General features: G+C 36.8%; 1 protein-coding gene across 1 annotated transcript in view; it reads right to left on the bottom strand.

The window, feature by feature from the left end:
• The window catches only part of CLUB (TRAPP II complex TRAPPC10/CLUB), a 259180-nt gene that overhangs the window by 151467 nt on the left and 87720 nt on the right, over positions 1-19993 (bottom strand). The window contains exon 6 of the mRNA XM_089791885.1: positions 15613-15776. Within this exon, the coding sequence (XP_089648011.1) occupies positions 15613-15776 (164 nt within the window). The remainder of the gene's footprint in view (positions 1-15612; positions 15777-19993) is intronic.

The raw sequence follows: 19993 nt of genomic DNA, 5'->3' as shown, positions 1-19993 counted from the left end.
GTCTCCATTTGTGCAAAATTGCTATAAATCGATGCCAAGTATTTGAAGGTATTTTTATATACCTCTACAGTCTCACAATGAATGAATATAGCATATTTTTGCTAGAGATGATGAAAAGACCCAAGAGACTATTGACATATTATAAAAGTGACACAAGTTATAACAATAGTTGATATATACATATGACAGTCAAGTACATGAAGATAAGAATAACAAACACACCCTAGTGTTAGTAAACTCATCATTTAACTATCAAATAAAGGTGCAACCAAGGTATTTCTACCTTTTGGCATTGGTAATATTGTAGTTCCAGTTTATGCTGATCAATCAACGAGCCTAATAGCTTACGCTCTTTTATCTAAACAATATTTGGCTTAGGTGTCAGATAATCCGTTGGTAGAGAAGCAAAGATAAAACATATATTCAAATATTATAAAACAATGGAAATAAAATTATCATTCTATGAATACAAAGAAGCAAGGTTTCGAATGCAACCATAAACAATAAAAGCACACATGTGGTACGTTTGGCATACATCCATCACACAAACAAAGACATAGACTACCAAGAATTTTGGAAGACATTTGAACCATGTTTTAAAAGATCAGCAATAATAGTATTAATGAAGAAAAAATATGCAAAGGGGATTGGATGATAGAATATTGTTCCCCAATTGTTTTATAGCCCAAGCAGTGTCTCAAATGAAGTTCTCCCATCATTATCGAAGAGTTAGCCAGTGGTAGGAATCGATGGACAATGAATCAACTGTGCAAGGGTCTCACTCTTGCTTACGGTGGTGATGAAGATATTGGAGCAAGGAGCAATAGAAACAAATAAAGTGTGTGTGTCATGATGAAGACAAAAACACATTGCCAGAAAGTCACTTTAGATGCCAAATGCCGTCAGGAGTAAAACCAATATCGTAGGCTAAGTGTCTATAACAACAATCATTGAACAAGGAAGAAACAAAGAAAAATAGGGAAGCCATCGGGACTATTTGTGCTGTAGAAAGCAGGACACTGTGTGTCCTCAAAGTTAGAAATGCAAAACGGAGCAATATAATATAGAGCAACTCATACCCTTAGTCAAAGATAAATTGATAAGTATTGTCGTTAATAGCGAATTAACATGTCAACATATAAATGCTAGAAACATTTTGATTAGAAGGAAATTAAAATAATATCCACTATGATATAGAAGTATCGAAGCAATCCTTGTATATTGGTAATCAAAGACATTTGACTAAATTTGCTATAAAAAAATGTGACCCTTTGAAAAGTCACTATGAAATATAAATAGGAGTGAGAAACAAATAACAAAGAAATACATTCGAACAACATATTTGAAGAGAAGAGAGAAAGCATTTGTACAAAGGGATGATACTCCTTAATATGATTTCAATTATTTTATTTTAATAATGAAATAAAAAGTCTTTTGTTTATTTTTAAATGGCATGGAGATTTAAACTGCAGATGATTCGTCCTTTATAATTATTTCTTGAATTATGTGTACAATCTAAATGTTAGATAAGTGGACACGGTCATTTAGCATCTTAAACTCGATCATCATAGATATTGTGAACTATCAAATTGTTTTTGTATCTATGTCCAGTTTGTCTCCCTACCAAAAGAGTTAAAGTTCAATCTAGACTAATTTAAGATTGCATATATATATCTGATCTGTCACATCTCAATTATTTAATTGTTGGCAGTATAAGTGCGCAGAACATTATAAAGTTGTATGTGAAAATCTTTACTGAAGTTGACTCTATTGCCCAAATAAGTTAAAACACTGGTCTATTGGATTTATATTTGAAGTCAAAAAATCAATAACTTCCTTCTTACAAACCTCAAATCCATTGTTAAAACCCTATACAATTCATTCACTCTAAATACTCAGCATTCAATTTCATTTTAATTGAGTTCAAGGACCTTGCCAGCTGGAGAACTCCAAAGCTTAAATTCGCTTTAGAAAAGCTCTAAACCAAGTGATCAGGTTCGAGAAGAAGGTCTACCCGCCTAGGCATAGAGGAGCCCGAAGTGCAAAGGAATTAAGGTCATTCTCATTCGTTGCCAGAACCGATTGAGAGATCCTATCAAAGAAGTGGCAGGCTCTTGGATTTTCACTCTACGGTTTTGGGAACCAACAAGACCAATGATCGAGTATTTAAATTTTAAACCATAATGTTTATCTTTGACATTTTGCATTGATCAATGATCAATCATCATAGCTTCATACTATGAAATGATTTAGTTTTACAATTATGTATATTTTTCTTATTTTATTGTATATATACACACACAGACAAACACGTATGAATCATAATGTAAAAAAATCACAAATCCACAAACCAGGTTCTCATAACCGAACCTGTCCTCAAACCAAAATCGGCAACTTAGTGAAAAACACACAAAGTATGATTGGTGACGCTGAAATTCATTAACATAATGAACTAGTGCAAATTGAAAAACAAATTGTAATGAAAAGATCAATTGAATGTTTACAAATTTCACAAGGTCCATCACATGAGTTGTAATTTGTAGAATATTTTAGTTGTTGCCATTGTTTGACCATCTTTCTAAATTGTACATATTGGCCTATGTTGGAGGATCCTATTGTTTTCTTGCTTAGAATTGAAGAGAGGTAGGAAGTAAGCCAACAACATGATTAGAGTTTGATCTTTCTAAATTGTACATATTGGCCTATGTTGGAGGATCCTATTGTTTTCTTGCTTAGAATTGAAGAGAGGTAGGAAGTAAGCCAACAACATGATTAGAGTTTGATGGCTCCCATCAGTTTCTAGTTTCTATGTCTTCCAACTCATGGTGCTCTAGATCTTAGAGAAGACTCCCCTCAATCTACATGCCATGGCTCTTTCAATCACCATTCATAGACTTTGTTCTATTTCTTTCATAGAAAGGCTAGCCGTTGGGGGGTTTCCATCATTGGGTAGCAGATAATTTCCTTCACTGGGAAGCTTGGTTTGCTTGCTATCTTTTTTGTTGAATCCCTTCAACTCTTTCTGCTGATTTTGTGCTTTCTAAGGAAGGTGTCCAACCATTGATTAGGGGGTCAAATGTTAAATTATACCCTCCTCCGTAAAAAATATTAAAGCACCCAACATGAACTAAAGGAGTTGAGATATTGGTATTTGTTGTTAATCGGTCGGCAACAGTCTAATTTAAATTTGCAAGAAAGCACATAGAGAGGGCTAAAGAAACATGGTAAGAGATGATGTGATTTATCCAATCTACAAGTCCAAGTTGGTTTCGAACCCCGACAACTACAAGACTATTATGATTGGGCATACCTTCACCAAGCTCTATGACACAGTCCTAAATACTACTCTTTCCAAACAGTTTGACAGGAGACAATGTCGTGCTAGAGAGTAGGTTGGGTTCCATGTTGACTTTCAGACCATGAATCACATATTGACACTATGGGCTATCATTAAGGAGGCTCGACATCATAATGAGAAAGTCTATAGTTTTTTTGTAGACTTTCGTAATGCTTTTGACTCCATTCCTCGTAGGGGGCCTTTACTAGAGGCTCAAAGACATTGGTATTTCAAATATTCTTCTGACTACAATTATGAGACTTTACGAGAAGTGGTTGGCATGTTTAGGACTCGTGAGGGCTTCTCCGATCCAATTCAAAGAACCATTGGGGTGAAGCAAGGCTTCCCTCTCTCTCCCACCTTATTCGATATCTATATTGATGAGCTCGAGGCCTTCCTCAATTAGGCTTCGTTTCCCAGGGATGGTTGCTACTTACACCAGATCCTGATCTCCTTTCTCCTCTTTGTCGATGATGTGGTTCTTTGAGCCTCCTCTTCAAAGGGGTTCCAAAGGCTTATTGATGGGTTGGCCTCTTTCTATGACTGGCGTCAACTTGTTGTGAAACTGAACAAGACTAAGGTTATGGTCTTCAACTATCTAAGGACCTCGCATCTTCACTTTAGCTTCCAAGGTTAGCCGATCGAGATTGTCTCCTCGTCGGGGTCAAGTTCTCTAGTCCCCGCTTTAACATGAGGCCCGCCCGCCTACCAAAGGTTGTTAAGGGGATGGGTTCCCTCGCCCTTCTAGCGACACAGTGTTTCTGACATCACTTTCAGGATAAAAAGTTCAAGTTATCCCTTTTGGACTCATTGGTCAAATAGACTTTTTTATATGGCTATGTTGTTTGGGGACCTCTTCTTGATTTGGATTGGACCTCAGTCGAGCAGGTTCAGACCCTTCTCCTCCATCAGATTATCAAATGCCACCGGTACACTCTGCACAATATTATCTTGGCCAAGTTTGGGGCTCGCCCTTTTAAGCTTAGCATCAACTTCGATTTGATCTGGTTCACTCACCGCCTCAGGAGCTTTGCGGACACTATTGATGGTCGCTACAGATACTCCTACCTCACATATTGCTCCTCACTCGATATTGTTAGATCCAATCTGAGGACTAGGGCTAATTGTTTGTAATGTCCCCATTTTTTGTAGGTCTACTCAATTGATAGAGTTAGCTCATCATAGTGACCCTCATGAGCTAACATGGTGTTTTGGGGGTCTCAGTTGTGGACTTACTATTTTTTGTAAATCTATTTTTGGAGAGTTACTATTTTTGGCAATGCAATGGGTGGCTTCAGTAGTTGGTCGTCACTTGCAATTAATAAAGTAATAATTGCATGAGCTCTTATTTACCTATTAATCATTGAGTTCCATTATTATAATGAGTTGGAGAGTTTCTAGTGTTGAGTTCTTTTGGGAAACTTCCACAATTTCTGAAGTGGAGTTTTAAGGAAACTTTGGCGAACGAAAGCTTATAAATGAGAGCTCATTTCATTGGGAAAACGACGCTTGAATATATATTTTCTTTTGTTCCTTTGTGGCTTTTTCCTGAGTTTTGAATTGTGAGCCCTTGTTGAAGTATAAGGGTTTCGTCTAATAAGTTCTTGGCAATTGTGCTGAAGTATACAATTGGCCAACATTCTCCTACTGAATCTTCTGTAGCTAAGGACAATATTTTTTAATTTTATATTTCTTATTGTAATCCATTGCTGAAGTATAGCACATATGCAAATTCTCCTACTGTTTACACTATGGCTTGGAGAATTGAATTTATTATGGAAGTTGGATTGGGGAATTAAATTCGACTAGGTCTTTATAATTTGGAGACTGCAGACGGTGATTGAACTAGATTGTGGAATTGTTGTAGACTATTGGCAAGGAACGTGGGCAATCAAATTGCATCAGGCAATTACCTTAGAGCTAGACATCTAATCCCAAGCTTACTACGATTTGCTGCCTAGGAAAATTGCAGGTCAATTGGTGCTGTGTTGGAGATTTTTGGGGTGGCTGCATGCTGCCTAGGCACACTTGTAACAGACAATTGGGCATTTTCTGCTAGCCGTGGGTCATACTAGTGTTGGCGGCATGCATTCATGGGATAACCAACCATTAGCGGCAGCCTGCACATTGTTATTGAGTTGGCACATGGTAGATCACATTGAGAGTCGGCCAAAGTTAAGCAGTTATAAACCAGGTTCTTAATACTTTCAAATTGATTGGTTATAAACTCATTATGGCCTTGTATATGCCTCTTTGAATAAGAAGTGGATTTGAGTGTTAATTTTCTATGCTTCTTTTGGTTTTGATATCATTTAAATATGTTCCACAAAATATCATAAAAAATCAGAAAAACAATAAAACAAAAGAATACCAAGATTGCTCTCATTCACAATATTTAGTTCTAGCCGGCTAAGGGTTTTTACAGTGGTATCAGAGTGATTTCCTGCCAGCCTACATGAATTGGGTTCCAAATCAAATGTTAGTGGTCAATATGTGATCCATCATTTTCTATCATGGATGACAACAGGAGATTTATGTCGGGTATGCACTATAACCGAAGAGGACGTAATTCTCCTCCTCGGGAAGGACAACTTGAGATTCAGTTTAGTTCGGATGGTAGTCTAGGTGGTTCCAGTGGCACTGGACTACGACCCATAGATGTTGAGGTTGATAGAGTTGCCCTATAAGCATTTAGAAATATTGCAGTCGGGCAATAGCAGATGACAAATGTACTACAACAGTTGTCTAATACTCTGCAACAGATAGCAATACCTCAAGGACGGAGTAGGGAGAGAGCTTGAGATGTTTCTGTTGGTTCTCATAGATCTCGAGTTGAGGATAAAACCCGGGATGGTGTTGGGTCTAGATATGTAGATCAAGTTCGAGTTGAGGATCATGGTGGATTAGCTGACAGAGTTGACATACATACTGGCACTCATGATAGGCTACAAAGGCCCACACTTCTGATACCTGAGATGGATGCGGTCAGTATTGAGCCTAAGGCCGCTCCTTTTGCTAATGATGTGCTAGCACACTTTACGAAGTGGATGCTTTACCACAAGCTATTAAAGATCATTTGAATTTTGATAGGTTCTTGATTTAGAAATGGGAGCATTCCAGAGCGAGGCTAGGACTTGAGAGACAGCGACCTCGACAGATTGAGTTACAACAAGTTGTCAGTAAGATGACGTTGGAGCACTTTGATGGTACTGGGAGAATTACAGTTCAAGCTTGGATTCATAAGCTTGACACATATTTGGCTTTGCATCCTATGTCAAAGGTGGACGCTATTAGATTTGGAGTGTTGCATCTAGAAGGAGCTGCCCATGATTGGTGGTACCATGGGTTAGTCTCTTTGTGTCATGATTAGATCACTTCCTATTAGGAGTTCATGGATTGCCTGATCAAGAGATTTGATAAGAAGGATCTGGAAGTGTACTTCAATGAGTTGGTTCAGCTGAAGTAGTCTGGTGGATTGCAGAGTTACATCAATGAGTTGTAGTGGCTTTCAATCATGGTTTATGATATTTCAAAGCGCAAACGAGTAATGTTATTTATGGAAGGATTGACTGAGTCACTCCATGGATGGGTGAAGTCATTGGACCCATCTTCTCTACAGTTAGCAATGTGGAAGGCACAGGACTTGGAGTCCTCCTCTCGAGGCAAGGTTGCTTCTAAATCTTCTACTCTTCTGCTTGATGATGAGGAGTCCCCACCAGCTGTTGAGGACAAGGGCAAGTTAGTGGGGAGTTCTAACATCACTACGAGAGAGGATTTGAGGAGGCGTCAGTTTTGCTTTTGGTACAAGGGGTTTTTCTCTAAAGGTCATACTTGTGCGTTGAGGCGAAAGGGAGTAGTGAATCATGGTATGTGGGTTTACACTAATGAGATTGAGGATGAGTCATCAAAGCAGCATTAGGGTGTTGATGAAGATGGTCATACTGATGACAGAGTTTATACTGTGATGAGTATTTATAGGTTAGTATTTGACTCACATGTTCAGGATTTGCACCAGGTACAGAGTTGGTCTGAGCCTAAGATAAATGATATGTAGGATGATTGGGTAGGCATAATGAAGGAAAGTGTGTTGAGATCTCCTAAAGATTTGTCTGTTAGTGATGTTCCAACCTTTACATCACCAACATAGCTTCTTGGTGTTGTGTTGTAGGTCATGTTATTGGGTTTGTTGATGGTTTTGGCATTCTATTGGCTCAATGAGGACAAGGACATCACTTGTTTCTTATGGAATCCCGATGGAGGTTTTTGTATGATGTCGGATTGCTTGAGGACAAGCAATCTTGGGAAAGGAGGACTGTAATGTCCCCGTTTTTGGCAGGTCTACTCATTTGATGGAGTTAGCTCATCATAGCAACCCTCGTGAGCTGACATGGTGTTTTGGAAGTCTCAGTTGTGGACTTACTATTTTTTGTAAATCTATTTTTGGCAGTACAGTGGGTGCCTTCAGCAGTTGGTCGTCACCTGCAATTAATAAAGTAATAATTGCATGAGCTCTTATTTATTTATTAATCATTGAGTTGCATTATTATAATAATGTTTATATTATTATAATAATGACTTTAAGAGATATTTCTAAAAAGCAAGTAGGAAAGTTTCTAGTGTTGAGTTCTTTTGGGAAACTTCCACAATTTCTGAAATGGAGTTTTAAGGAAACTTTGGCCAATGAAAGCTTACAAATGAGAGCTCATTTCACTGGGTAAAGGACGCTTGAATATATATTTTCTTTTGTGCCTTTGTGGATTTTTTCGAGTTCTAAATTGTAAGCCCTTGCTGAAGTATAAGGGTCTCGTCTAAGAAGTTCTTGGCAATTGTGCTAAAGTATACAATTGGCCTACATTCTCCTACTGTATCTTCTGTAGCTAAGGAGAATACTTTTTAATATTATATTTCTTATTGTAATCTGTTGCTAAAGTATAGCAAATGTGCAAATTCTCCTACTATTTACACTGTGGCTTGGAGAATTGAATTTATTGTGGAAGCTAGATTGGGGAATTGAATTTCATTGGGTCTTTATAATCTAGAGACTGCAAACAGTGATCAAACTAGATTGTGGAACAGTCGTAGACTGCTGGCAAGGAATGTGGGCAATCAAATTGCATCAGGCAATTGCCTTTGAGGTAGACGTCTACTCCCAGGCTTACTGCGATTTGCTGCCTAGGAAAATCGCGGGTCAATTGGTGCTGCGTTGGAGAGTTTTGGGGTAGCTACATGCTACCTGGCCACACCCGTAATAGACAGTTGGACATTTTCTGCTAGCTGTGGGTCATACTAGTGTTGGCGGCATGCATTCATGAGATAACCAACCATTAGCGGCGGCCTGCACATTGTTATTGAGTTGGCACATGGCAGATCACATTGAGAGTCGACCAAAGTCAAGCAATTATAAACCAGGTTTTTAATACTTTCAAGTTGAGTGGTTATAAACTCATTATGCCTTGTATATGCCTCTTTGAATAAGAAGTGGATTTAAGTGTTAATTTTCTATGCTTCTTTTGGTTTTGATATCATTTAAATATGTTCCACAAAATATCATAAAAAAATCAGAGAAACGATAAAACAAAAGAATACCAAGATTGTTCTCATTTACAATATTCAATTCTAGTTGACTAACGGTTTTTACATTGTTGGTATGCCCTAGCCACTACCTTATTGAGCTCAATCGAGATTGACATTGACCATCTCTCGCCTTACCAATTCTCGCTGGATGCTCCCACCCATCTCCTCCCTTCACAGAAGGAGTTGAATGAGCACGTCAGACTTGACATTTATAGATAGTACATTGCCATGACCTGGATTAACCCTCATGGGGTTTTGCGCCCACGGATGGCCTTCTACTATGAGTACTTCCTAGAGATGCGTAACGATATTACTGTACATCCCTTCTACTTGGGTCAGCGCTGGAGCCACGCCCTTTGCATATCTCTAGGATCTTTTAGAGTTAGTTCCCACTTCCTTCATTGCCAAACAAATCACCATTTGACCAGATACCACCGAACTTGCCACCTTTGCACTTTGTCTAAAACAAAGACTGAGATCCACTTCATCTTCTAGTGCCCCATTTATTACGAGATCAAGTCTAGGTTAGACTATTTATTCAAAGACTGCAGATCCCTTTCAGCCTTTTTCAGTTATTCCGACCAGCGATTTCTAGCGCTTTACCTTAGGGAGACTTCATAGCTCCATGAGCTCACTCTACAACGTATGTTCCCTTAGAGCTAGGCCTCAGATCAGCTCATCGTCGCCTTTTTCCCTCCCATGTCCCCATCCAGGGGCATGAAGTTATCACTTGCTACATCTGTCTCCAAGCACACCAAATCTGTTAGCCCTCATCATGGATTCACCAGACAATAGCACCCTATCTACAGTGTTTCTCAAAGACAAACCCGGATCCCTGGTCACCTTGGGCCTTATCCTTCGATGCTGGATTTCTTTTTACTAAGAAAGGATTTTTATTCCTTCTCTCGTCTTTTGTTGCTCCTTTCTCTGTTTTCTTGTTTGCTTTGTCTTAGATACCATTTGGTGCTCCTTCTGGTTTGTTTTTCTTCCCTGTTGAATCTTCCAGTCCCATAGACCCTTTGTTGGTCTCTTGTTGGACATTAATATCATTATCTTATCTTATCTTATCTAATTCTTCAAGTTTGTGAAATACTTTAGCTACTTCTATGAGGATGATGAACAAGAATTAAGATCATTAATGTATTCATGTGTTGTCAATGTAACACGGGCATTAAGGGACATTAGGTCGGGTTTATGGGGATCAATTTGAGGATGACAAGAGGACGATGGTAGGGAGCTATACATATAGTACTTGAAAAGCTAGTTATGAAATGATCTATGATGGTATAAACACTAATAAATCATAATACCAATTACTTAAACATATTAAAATTGCAACATAGATATCCAAAAATATCATAAAGATGCTTACAATGAGCAAAATAATTTCAAAACAAGTACAAAATCACGTAAATAATTTCATAAATATGCATATGTAGTGTGTGTGTGTGTGTGTAATAGTACCCTTTATGGTAGCTAGTAAACCCCCTTTCTATCACAGGTGCTGTAGCTGCAACTTTTGCTTGCAGAAATCTCCAGCAGCAAATTGGTGCTGCGAAGGCAGCACTGGAGGGACTTGGGAATGGTAAGTCCCCGATGCAGGGATTTCCCAACCTGGGTGTGTGGGGGTTTAAGTGGGGATGAGTCCCCGTGTTACAATGTGTGTTAGAGTATATTCACCTGATATACTAGTCTTTTGCAAGACCTTTGATCAGCATCTATTGTAGCTTGGAACAAGTTTTGAAGGAGAACTTTAGAAGAGCTGTGAATTTGAACATGGAGAATTGAGAATCATCTATAAAGAAGAAGACATTTAAAGTGGCTCAAGGTGTTCATTGTATGTATAGAGCTTTTTAGTGGATTTCAATACTTAAGGATGATCATATACAACACCTTTGTCTTCTGTAAACAAATTGATGTCCTATATTGGGGGCAGATATTAACAAGATTCATATGCTGAAATGAAGAAAAAAAGGCTAGCAAAGGACCAATTGAGGCATTAACTGATTTGTAGCCACACATGTTACCATGCCACAAGGTTTTCTTTGGTTGGGCTTTTTATTTGTATTACCATTCCTAAGTGGCTAACTCTGAAATTAATAATTATGCGATAGTTTTTCAGTTTTCTTTTAAATTTTGATACACAGTAAATTGTTCGTAAACCATAAATGATTATAAAATATTGTCTTTAGGTTTACTAAGTTGCTATTTTTATGGAAAATGTCAGTAATACAACCATAAAACAGTGTTTTAGGGATTAATTTTATATTTATAGCAGCAATACCTTTGGTTTTCAATTTTATTCATTGCATTATTTTGAAATGTTCATGAGCCCATACATATCACATCTAAATTTCATAATGTCAAAATGCATTTTGGCCAATAATTAAATCACCTCCACATGCAAGAAAGGTTGAAGACATTCAAGCCAAGTACAAAGAAAAGGCATGGTTGGTATAGGTTTGAGAACAAATCGCAATGAGCAAAAAGGTATGGCATACTTGAGAAAACAAAGACTAAAAGGTAAAGCAAAGGATCATCAACCACTTCTGCTCCATTTGAAATTTCTTGAACACGAGGCACTAATGATTTTAGATTAGACATTCCTTTTTGTATGAAGTCGTGTTCTATTTAAATGTGGAACTTTGAAACTGCCATGCTGGATCACGAGGAAGGTCAATTTTGTTGCTTTTTCAAGTATTTGTTCCTAATGCTCAAGCAGAACTAGGAAAGGATTTTATTTTTTTTGCAAAAGGTCAAGATATCAACAATAGGGGATCTAGGGAGTGGGTAAGTTCTATAAATTATGTTGAAAGGACAATTCTTACCCGAATCATCAGTAGATGTGGGTAAGGTAGGCAGAAGATTTTCCTATCTCTTGAATCCATCCATTTTAAGGATCAAATCCTCCCAATTGACGATGAGACGAAGTCTTAAAAAGTTCTGATATTAGCCCCTGCATATTGCAAAAATTTGTATCAGACTCCAGTTACACTCTGAGTTAACTCAAGGTCCAGTCCAGGCGCCCTAAGTCCAACAAGTCCTTTGAATACACCACTCTTCTTGCAAATTGTCACAAAACGCCAAAACAAATGACTCTAAAGGCATATGTTGCAACTTCAAATGTTCATTGACTGCAAATTGGTAGTCTACCTTTGTTTTGAAAAGAAAAAATAATAATTTTGTTGTGATTGAAGTCATGCATTTCCCGACCAAGCAACTAATATCTTCAAAACTTTGTCCAGAGAAAAATAGCAGTGTAACCCAGAGACTCGCACCCCCCTCCCAAACCTTGAAGTACCCGTCCTTGAGATGTCCCTGCACCAGGTACTTGAGTACCCAAGCATCCCCACCTCTGCCATTCTGCAACCATGCCACCACTGGGATGGGTACTTGAATTTCTATTTGATTTTTTATTTTTGAATGTTACTATTGGGTATGCAATATGTTACTATGTTGAATGTCAATGGTTCTAGTTCATGTTGCAATTTTGCTATGTTCAAGTATTTTAATTTGGTGTGTTCTACTGAACTACTGAAACATCATTTCATAACTAGCATTTCAAGTTCTATATGTATACTTTACAACATCCCTCCCTACCCCGTCCTCCCCTTGTCGCCATCCCCTGGCCGTCCCCCTATCGTCCCGAAAATGAGGTTCATTTTCTCCATGTCCCAGAAACTCACCCCGGCATCCCATCGTCCCGAAGTACCCCAATATTGGTATTACACTAAAAAATAGTTTAAGTTCTAGGAAATCCTATTGTAAAGGGATTGATAGGCTAGTGCCCATTATAGAGTGGGTTAAATTTGTACTAATAAAGTTATATTATGAAAAAACAAATTTGTCAGGTCATTAACATCTTTTTGGGCTTGATGTATTGAAAACATTTCAATATTGGGCTAAGGGCCTAGCTCGAATGCGAGAGCTTCCTATGGTAAAGCATGAGGTCATGAGGTCTAGTCTCCCTTCAGCCCACATGGTACCAAAGGACATTTCATGCTAGTATCACCAGTCATGCCAGAAAGTTTTCCAGGCCCACTGCAAGTTTAGAGGGTGCTACACTCAATTCCTACAATCTAAAAGAAACATTTCAATCTCAAAAACCCTAGGTTAGCTAGTGTTCGAAAGATTTTTCACCATATTCAAACTCAAACTGTGTAAATAATTTTCTTAAAGGAAGAGCTTTTGCGCGGGGCTCTCAGAATCGCTAGAGATTAACAGCAGTTACATCTGGAGCTTTAAGGGACAGGAAAGTTGATCCTCTTGAAGGAAAAAGGTGTTCATTGGAACCCTCATCTGAAGAAAAGAAAAAGCGGAAAAGTTATTCAGATACTGAGAAAAATCTGAGAAGTAGCTCAACTATTATACTTTGTATTACACATGTAAATCCTATTTTTTCTTGTTGGATGATATCAAGCTTCAGAAGTTGTTTGCATAACATGTCCCAGTCAATTATGGCACAAGAATAACATTAAAGTAATGCTGGCGGTCCAGTGCATAAACTTAAGTGGATAGTATCAAAACTCCTTTACACCTGAAATGAGTGGCAGCTACCTAATCCAGAACAGAACTTCCAATAAGACTGGAAAGTCCTCCTTTGCAGGTATGGTTATGTCTGACCCTGGATAATCTAAGAACTAGTTTGATGTCATGGACTTGCATGTAATTGGAGAACAGTAAGTTCTTCCCACTTTAAGGAATACTCTACCCATCCACAATAAGAGTCCACAGATGGAGGAGCTATTAGGATGGTCAATGATAAGATGTGGAAACTTTTAGGGAATACTGGCATAGATGATGAAGAAAGACAAAAAACATATGATGGACAAGATGTGGAGACCTTCGTAGAGGTGGTTCTAAAAGACAGTTAAGCTAAACAAAATGAATGAGGAGAATTTTCTAAATCCAACAATGACACCACAAATTTTTCTTCAAACACCAGAAAAGCAAATAAGGAATTGGAGATGATTGCAAACCCCATAGAGCCTTAAGAGGAAAAGCCTAAGAAGGGTGCTTCTATCATGGAACATGTAGATAAGGACACTCCTGACAAGAAAGGTGCAGAAGGAAAATACAGGAAAGCAGTGATACCCATTGCAGAATACAAAAGAGTGCATATCAATCGTACTAATAAGTGATTGTTTTTATGAATTTTCAATTTTCAGGTATATTTTTCTGCAAATTAGACTATAACAGGATGCAGAGGTAATTACAATACTTCATATTGAAGACTCTGGATAATGGCACCCGTTCTGAAAAAGGCAGGTTGCAAGCTCCATTTTGGTTGAAAATGGATTCTTCCAGGTTCCTGAACAGATATTTTATTAGGTGGACCCGTGCTAAAAGATTCTGGCATATGATGTTGTTCTCATGTACAGTTTCCACTTTTCCTTCTGATGTAATGTAAGATGTAATACCCGCAGTATACTCATAGTAATTTCTTGGAGAACATATGGACAGCTCAGTGGATGGTTTCTGTCATGTGGATAATTTGTTAAGGCACAATGAATACAAAGACTATGATTATGAAATCCAATAGAATGATCAACAACCTGTCTGCATCTGATTTTGTAATTTTCAGTGGTTTTGTGGTTTGAAATACTGATTTATCTCTACGAATCTGTTTGGAAGAGCACATTTATTTCAATCTTATCAATTTATATTGTCCCTATTGTTAGTTTACCAATCAAACAATAAATAGAGAATGTTACATTAACAAAGATAACATTAAAAACCCTTTAAGGTTAAGACAATCACGTTGTCCTTATAAATTACAAAACATCACTGATTATCAATGTGCATTGATCCTTTTTCATGGCATATTTTTCTTATATGCAACTATTGTTTGGACTTTCTAATTTGATTCCTGACCTCCCTAGCCCTGCATCTTTTGTCAAATTGGTCTCAGTGAAGCGTCCTGTTTCCCTCCCAACTATTGTTTCTTTGTATTTTAATAACTGTATTTGACTCCATTGTCTTCTAATGTTCTTATTTATTCATATTCATCAGGAAAAATCAATGGTATGCAACACATTATATGTAAAGCTACTCAAAATTGGGCATCATAACAATATTCTGCTTGTGCTCCATTCCAGATACGAGAATATCATCACTCGCTATCTTTAATTTAGGTGGCTAACAAATTTTTCACAAAGGAGACAATTTCAAAATTACTTTTGACATTAATATTTCTACATTATTTGACAAATAACATCACATAATCCTATCAAAGACATATCCAGCTTAGTCAAACATAAGCTGAAATTAACCATTTGGCAATTAATAATTAGAATTTGAACTTCAATAAGACTTATTTGGTAGTTAAAAGGCTCCATATAGTGACCAACAAATGGCTAATATAGAGACTCACTGCTCAAATTCAACTATAGTAGAGCTCTCAACATGGAAAGCAGAACCCTATCAATTCAGGATGCATATCCTGCTGAGTGTCCAATGCAACCTCAATCCATTACTAGTCACATAAATCAAAACTCAATTGATAGACTAATTAAAAAAATGATTGCAAAAAAATGGTTATAATGCAAGTTTCCCTGAACATCAGCAAATGAAAACGAAAACAAATATATTCCCAGTTAGGTCAACATAAAAGTAAATTCATAAAAATTCAGTGAAAGTTGCAATTCATATCATTATCACTTCTCTGTATAACTGATTAATCAATCTGTCAGACCATGAACCTGTGATTGGCGAGCAAAAAGATATTGTCGGAAATCAAACTCCCTGAATGTGTCATCAAGTGCAATTTGACTCAAACTTTTACGTCCTGTCTCCATTAATGCAGCCTGATCATCGCCATGATCTAATCCACCAAACTCCCTGTGCTTCATATTTTGAACATTGACTGCAAAGCATTAATTACATATAAGGAAGACAACTCTTTCAATTATCTGATATAACCAAAAGACTCAATACGATCAAGATTTCTGTTCAAGAGTAACATTATTGCTCTTCTAGTGCACTCCTATGCATTAATATTTTTGTGAAAAGAGTTATGTCTCTCCTTAATAATAGTAGCAGCATTGAACAATCATGTATTATTCAAATAATCATTCTCTAGATTAAGAATTGCTAGGAATACAAATAAGGGTTTTCGTTCAGAGAGTTTAAGTTTCATATTTAGGATCTTAAGGAATCTATAAACCCTCACCAAAATACAAGAAAACCATCTCACTTTTTTTTTTATCGTAGGGAGAGAGTCGGCTTTCACCAAGGAGTTTTGACCTTGGAGGTAAGCATTTGATACCATTCCAGAGTGTTTTAATGAATTGTTTAGAGATTTTGATGAATTTTTTCAAGTTTGTTAACTTTTCAAGTCTTCTTTAAAAAACAAAAATTGAAAGAAATTAAGAAACAAGCTTAGGCATCTATTTGAATGGTTTTGTATCATTGTTTTTTACTTGTATGATTGATATTCATTATTCTTTTAAGAATTGAAATTTATTTAATTTCTTATTATAGAAAGAAACTACATTGTATTGTGCAAGAATGGCAGCCACCGGTAGTCAGAGTTTAGTGGGAGGGCAAGGAGGTGATAATTTCAAAATTGATTTAGTGTCTCCTCTATGGAGAGTCAGAGACATACAAAAAGAATAGCACAAGTTTCAGAAGGTGCTCCTATATTTGCAGTTGTAATTATTGTCAAAGTAACAAAGGAAAACCTTTCCATAGCTCTTATTCTAGGGTAAAACTTCACTTCATGGGCCCTGCTCACAAAGGTTTTGGAATGTACAAAGGTGCATATGGGAAGGGGTTGTCTAATGCACGGATAGCTTTGTTTGTAAAAGAACAAGAAGCTACTCATCATTTGGTTAGAAGATCAAAAAAAGTTATTATCAACCTCCTTCCTCAAAGAACAAAATGCAACCAACCACTGAAAGGGAACCAATTGTATCTTCCAAACATCCATTCATACAAGTACCTATACCAAGAGAGGAGGAGTAAGTAGAAAATATAGCATCAGACTGGAAAAGAGGCCCATTGAACTTTATATTTAAAATGGAGGCAAGAGACCATGTTGATGAAACCACTGCATGTTGCCTCTATGCTAATGGTCTTTGTTTCAACCTGGTAAGATCACCATATTGGAAGGAAACGGAAAAAGCCATCAAAGAAGCACTAGCTGATTACACAAGTCCTGAGTATGAAAAGGTGCATACCACACTCTTGCAAAAGGAGAGAGTTTCTATAGAGAAAGCACTTCAATCCATTAGAAATTCTTGGAAAACTTCAGGTGTGACTATAGGGTCTTGTGATTGGAAAGATACAAGAAACAAGCCATTAATTTATGTGATTGCAGTGTCCCCTAAAGGGGCAATGTTTCTAAAGGCAGTTGATTGTGAAGGGGAGGTGAAGGATTCCCAATTCATCTCTAGAATTCTCATTGAGGCCATAGATATGGTGGGTAGTGAGAATGTGGTCTAGGTTGTTACAGACAATGCCAAAAATTGTAGGGGAGTTGGTGCTTTGATTGAGGGTCAATATGACCATATTTTTCAGACACTATGCATTGTACACTCCCTCAACTTGGTCATGCAACAGATTGGCACTCAAATAGATTGGGTGAAGCAAATATACCAAGAGGGAGAGGACATCCAAATGTTTTGACTAACCACAACATGTCATGATCCATTTTTAGAACATACTCAAAATTGGAGTTGCTAAAGGTAAATTAATTTTTGTAATTATTAGATTTCACAAGTTTGTAATTTAGTTAATATTAATTTTTGTAATTATTAGATTTCACAAGTTTGTAGTTTAGTTAATATTTATAATTTTATTGTCAATTGACATATTGTTAACTTGCTTAGATTGGTGAGACACATTTTGCATCTCATACTACTATTATGAGACAACTTCTCAAGGTGAAGATGTTTTTAGCCAAATGGTCATTTCTCCTCAATGGTGTATGTGGAAGGCTTCAAATACAAAAAGAGCCTAAAAGGCCAAGGCTTTGGTCTTGGATGATAGTTGGTGCGCTACTATGCAATTTGTATTGGATTTCATCGAGCCCATCATGACTATGCTTCTTATTACTGATACAAATACACCTTGTTTGGGAGATGTGTACGATGGCATGGTCACCATGGTTGATAAGGTAAAACATTCTATACACCTTGTTTCAGAGATGTGTACGATGGCATGGACAACATGGTAGAGAAGGTAAAACATTCTATACAATCACATGTAAGTGACCGTACAAAATGTCAAGCCTTATGCAATAAAGTGGAAGCAATAATTCTTCATTGTTGAGAGAAGATGACTACCCATTGCACCTCCATGCATATGCTTTATCTCTGAGTTATTATAGCGAGGCAGTACTTTCTATGACGGATAGAATTGTACCATATGCTAATGAAGAGGTTGCTAATGCGTACTCCAAAACTTTTGCACTAATCTTCCAAGATGATGACATGCATGAAAAGGTGAGGCTAGAGTTTGGTTTATTTGCTTCTGGAACAAAGTTTACTCTATCGAACCAAAATAAAATGGGAGCAATCACATGGTGGTACATGTACGATCATCCATACAAGCATCTACAACCTCTTGCAATCAAAATCCTATTACAAGTAAGTTTTGATTTTTGTTTTTATTATTACAACTTGTATTCTACAATCTAGTGTTTACATTTGTCATATTGTCATTTACTTTTTGTTTGTATGTTTAAAAATTAATTTTGTGAACACAATCTAGGTTGCAAGTTCTTCTGCTGCTGAAAGGAATTGGAGTACATACTCCTATATACACTAAATGAAGCACAACCGGTTGGGATCAAAGAAAGCTAAGGACTTGGTCTATATTCATACCAACTTCGTCTTTTGTCTCGTCAGGATGATGAATATATGGATGGGGCAGCCAAACTTTGGGATGTAGTCCCTAAGTGTGCAAACTTGGGTGCAACACTTCATGATCTGACTATGATGATAGATGGTGGTGATGATAGGTCCATGACATATGGTGCATCTAGCACAAGTGGAAACATTCTTGGTTCAAATGATATGGACGTTGCAGCGGTTGGCAATGAGAAGGATCCAGGTTTTCTTGAGAATCCTTATGAGTCTGATTAGTGAACATTGAATCATGAACTATGCTTTTTATTTTGTAGTTTGGAGTCTAGAACTTGAGTAAATTTCAATATGAACATTTGTGCCTTTGAAGTTTTAATTTGAAGTTTGAACCATTTAATTGACATATGAAATATCTTGAATCTTGAATCTTGATCAATGGTGAAGTGTCATATGATACTATCAAATGATGTATGTTTGAATATTTATAAGTTTCTAACTCTAAGTTCTTGTATATATGAGTTTCTTAAATTCTTTGCATACATATTAATATATAGAGAGAGACGTTTCCAAATGCATCTGTATCCCAAAAAAAGAAATCTGCATCCTAGATCCACTTCCAAATTCGTAACTTTGGTTTTTGGATGAAAAAGCAAATGTAAAATACCACTTGCTAAATAGTTTTTTTAATTTTGCCAAGTTTTTTTAAATACAAATCAATGGCTATGTTTCTCTTATAGATTCTGAGCCTCACATCCAAGGTTTGAGATCTTGAATCACCCACCCTAAAGACAAGTTTCTCACATCAGTTGACAAACTATTACAGCAAAGGACTCAAACCCTTGAAGAAAAGTATATATTTGATCAATCTACCAAGATTGTGCAGAATTTGTTGACCTCAAATGTTTAAGTGGTTTTTATTAATTATCAACTATTCTCAAGGTCGCAAGGGGACGAGGGTACTTGGGTACGCCATTTTCTGTTTATTTATAATTTAATATTTTATAAAAAATCTGAAAATATGAACCATGGTAATGAGTTTTTGTAAATAACCTGACTTATCTCTAACTGAAAATAACTGATGGAAATAAAGCTCTCTTTGCAATTTTAAAGTTTTCAGACTTTTTTTTGAAATTTTTGGAGTTAACTATTTTTTTTTTAATTTTCTTCTTGGCAAAGATGAAATATCAACTTCAAGAATTATTGTAATGGAAATATAAAATATAACTATGAATTGGAAATCCACTTTGCAATCTCAATTTGACAAATAGAGCTC

The sequence above is a fragment of the Cupressus sempervirens genome, chromosome 7, assembly GCF_028749045.1.
Source record: "Cupressus sempervirens isolate cs-2001-9-10 chromosome 7, ASM2874904v1, whole genome shotgun sequence".
In the NCBI taxonomy this organism is placed as follows: domain Eukaryota; kingdom Viridiplantae; phylum Streptophyta; class Pinopsida; order Cupressales; family Cupressaceae; genus Cupressus; species Cupressus sempervirens.
This window is presented reverse-complemented; position numbering and strand designations above follow the sequence as displayed.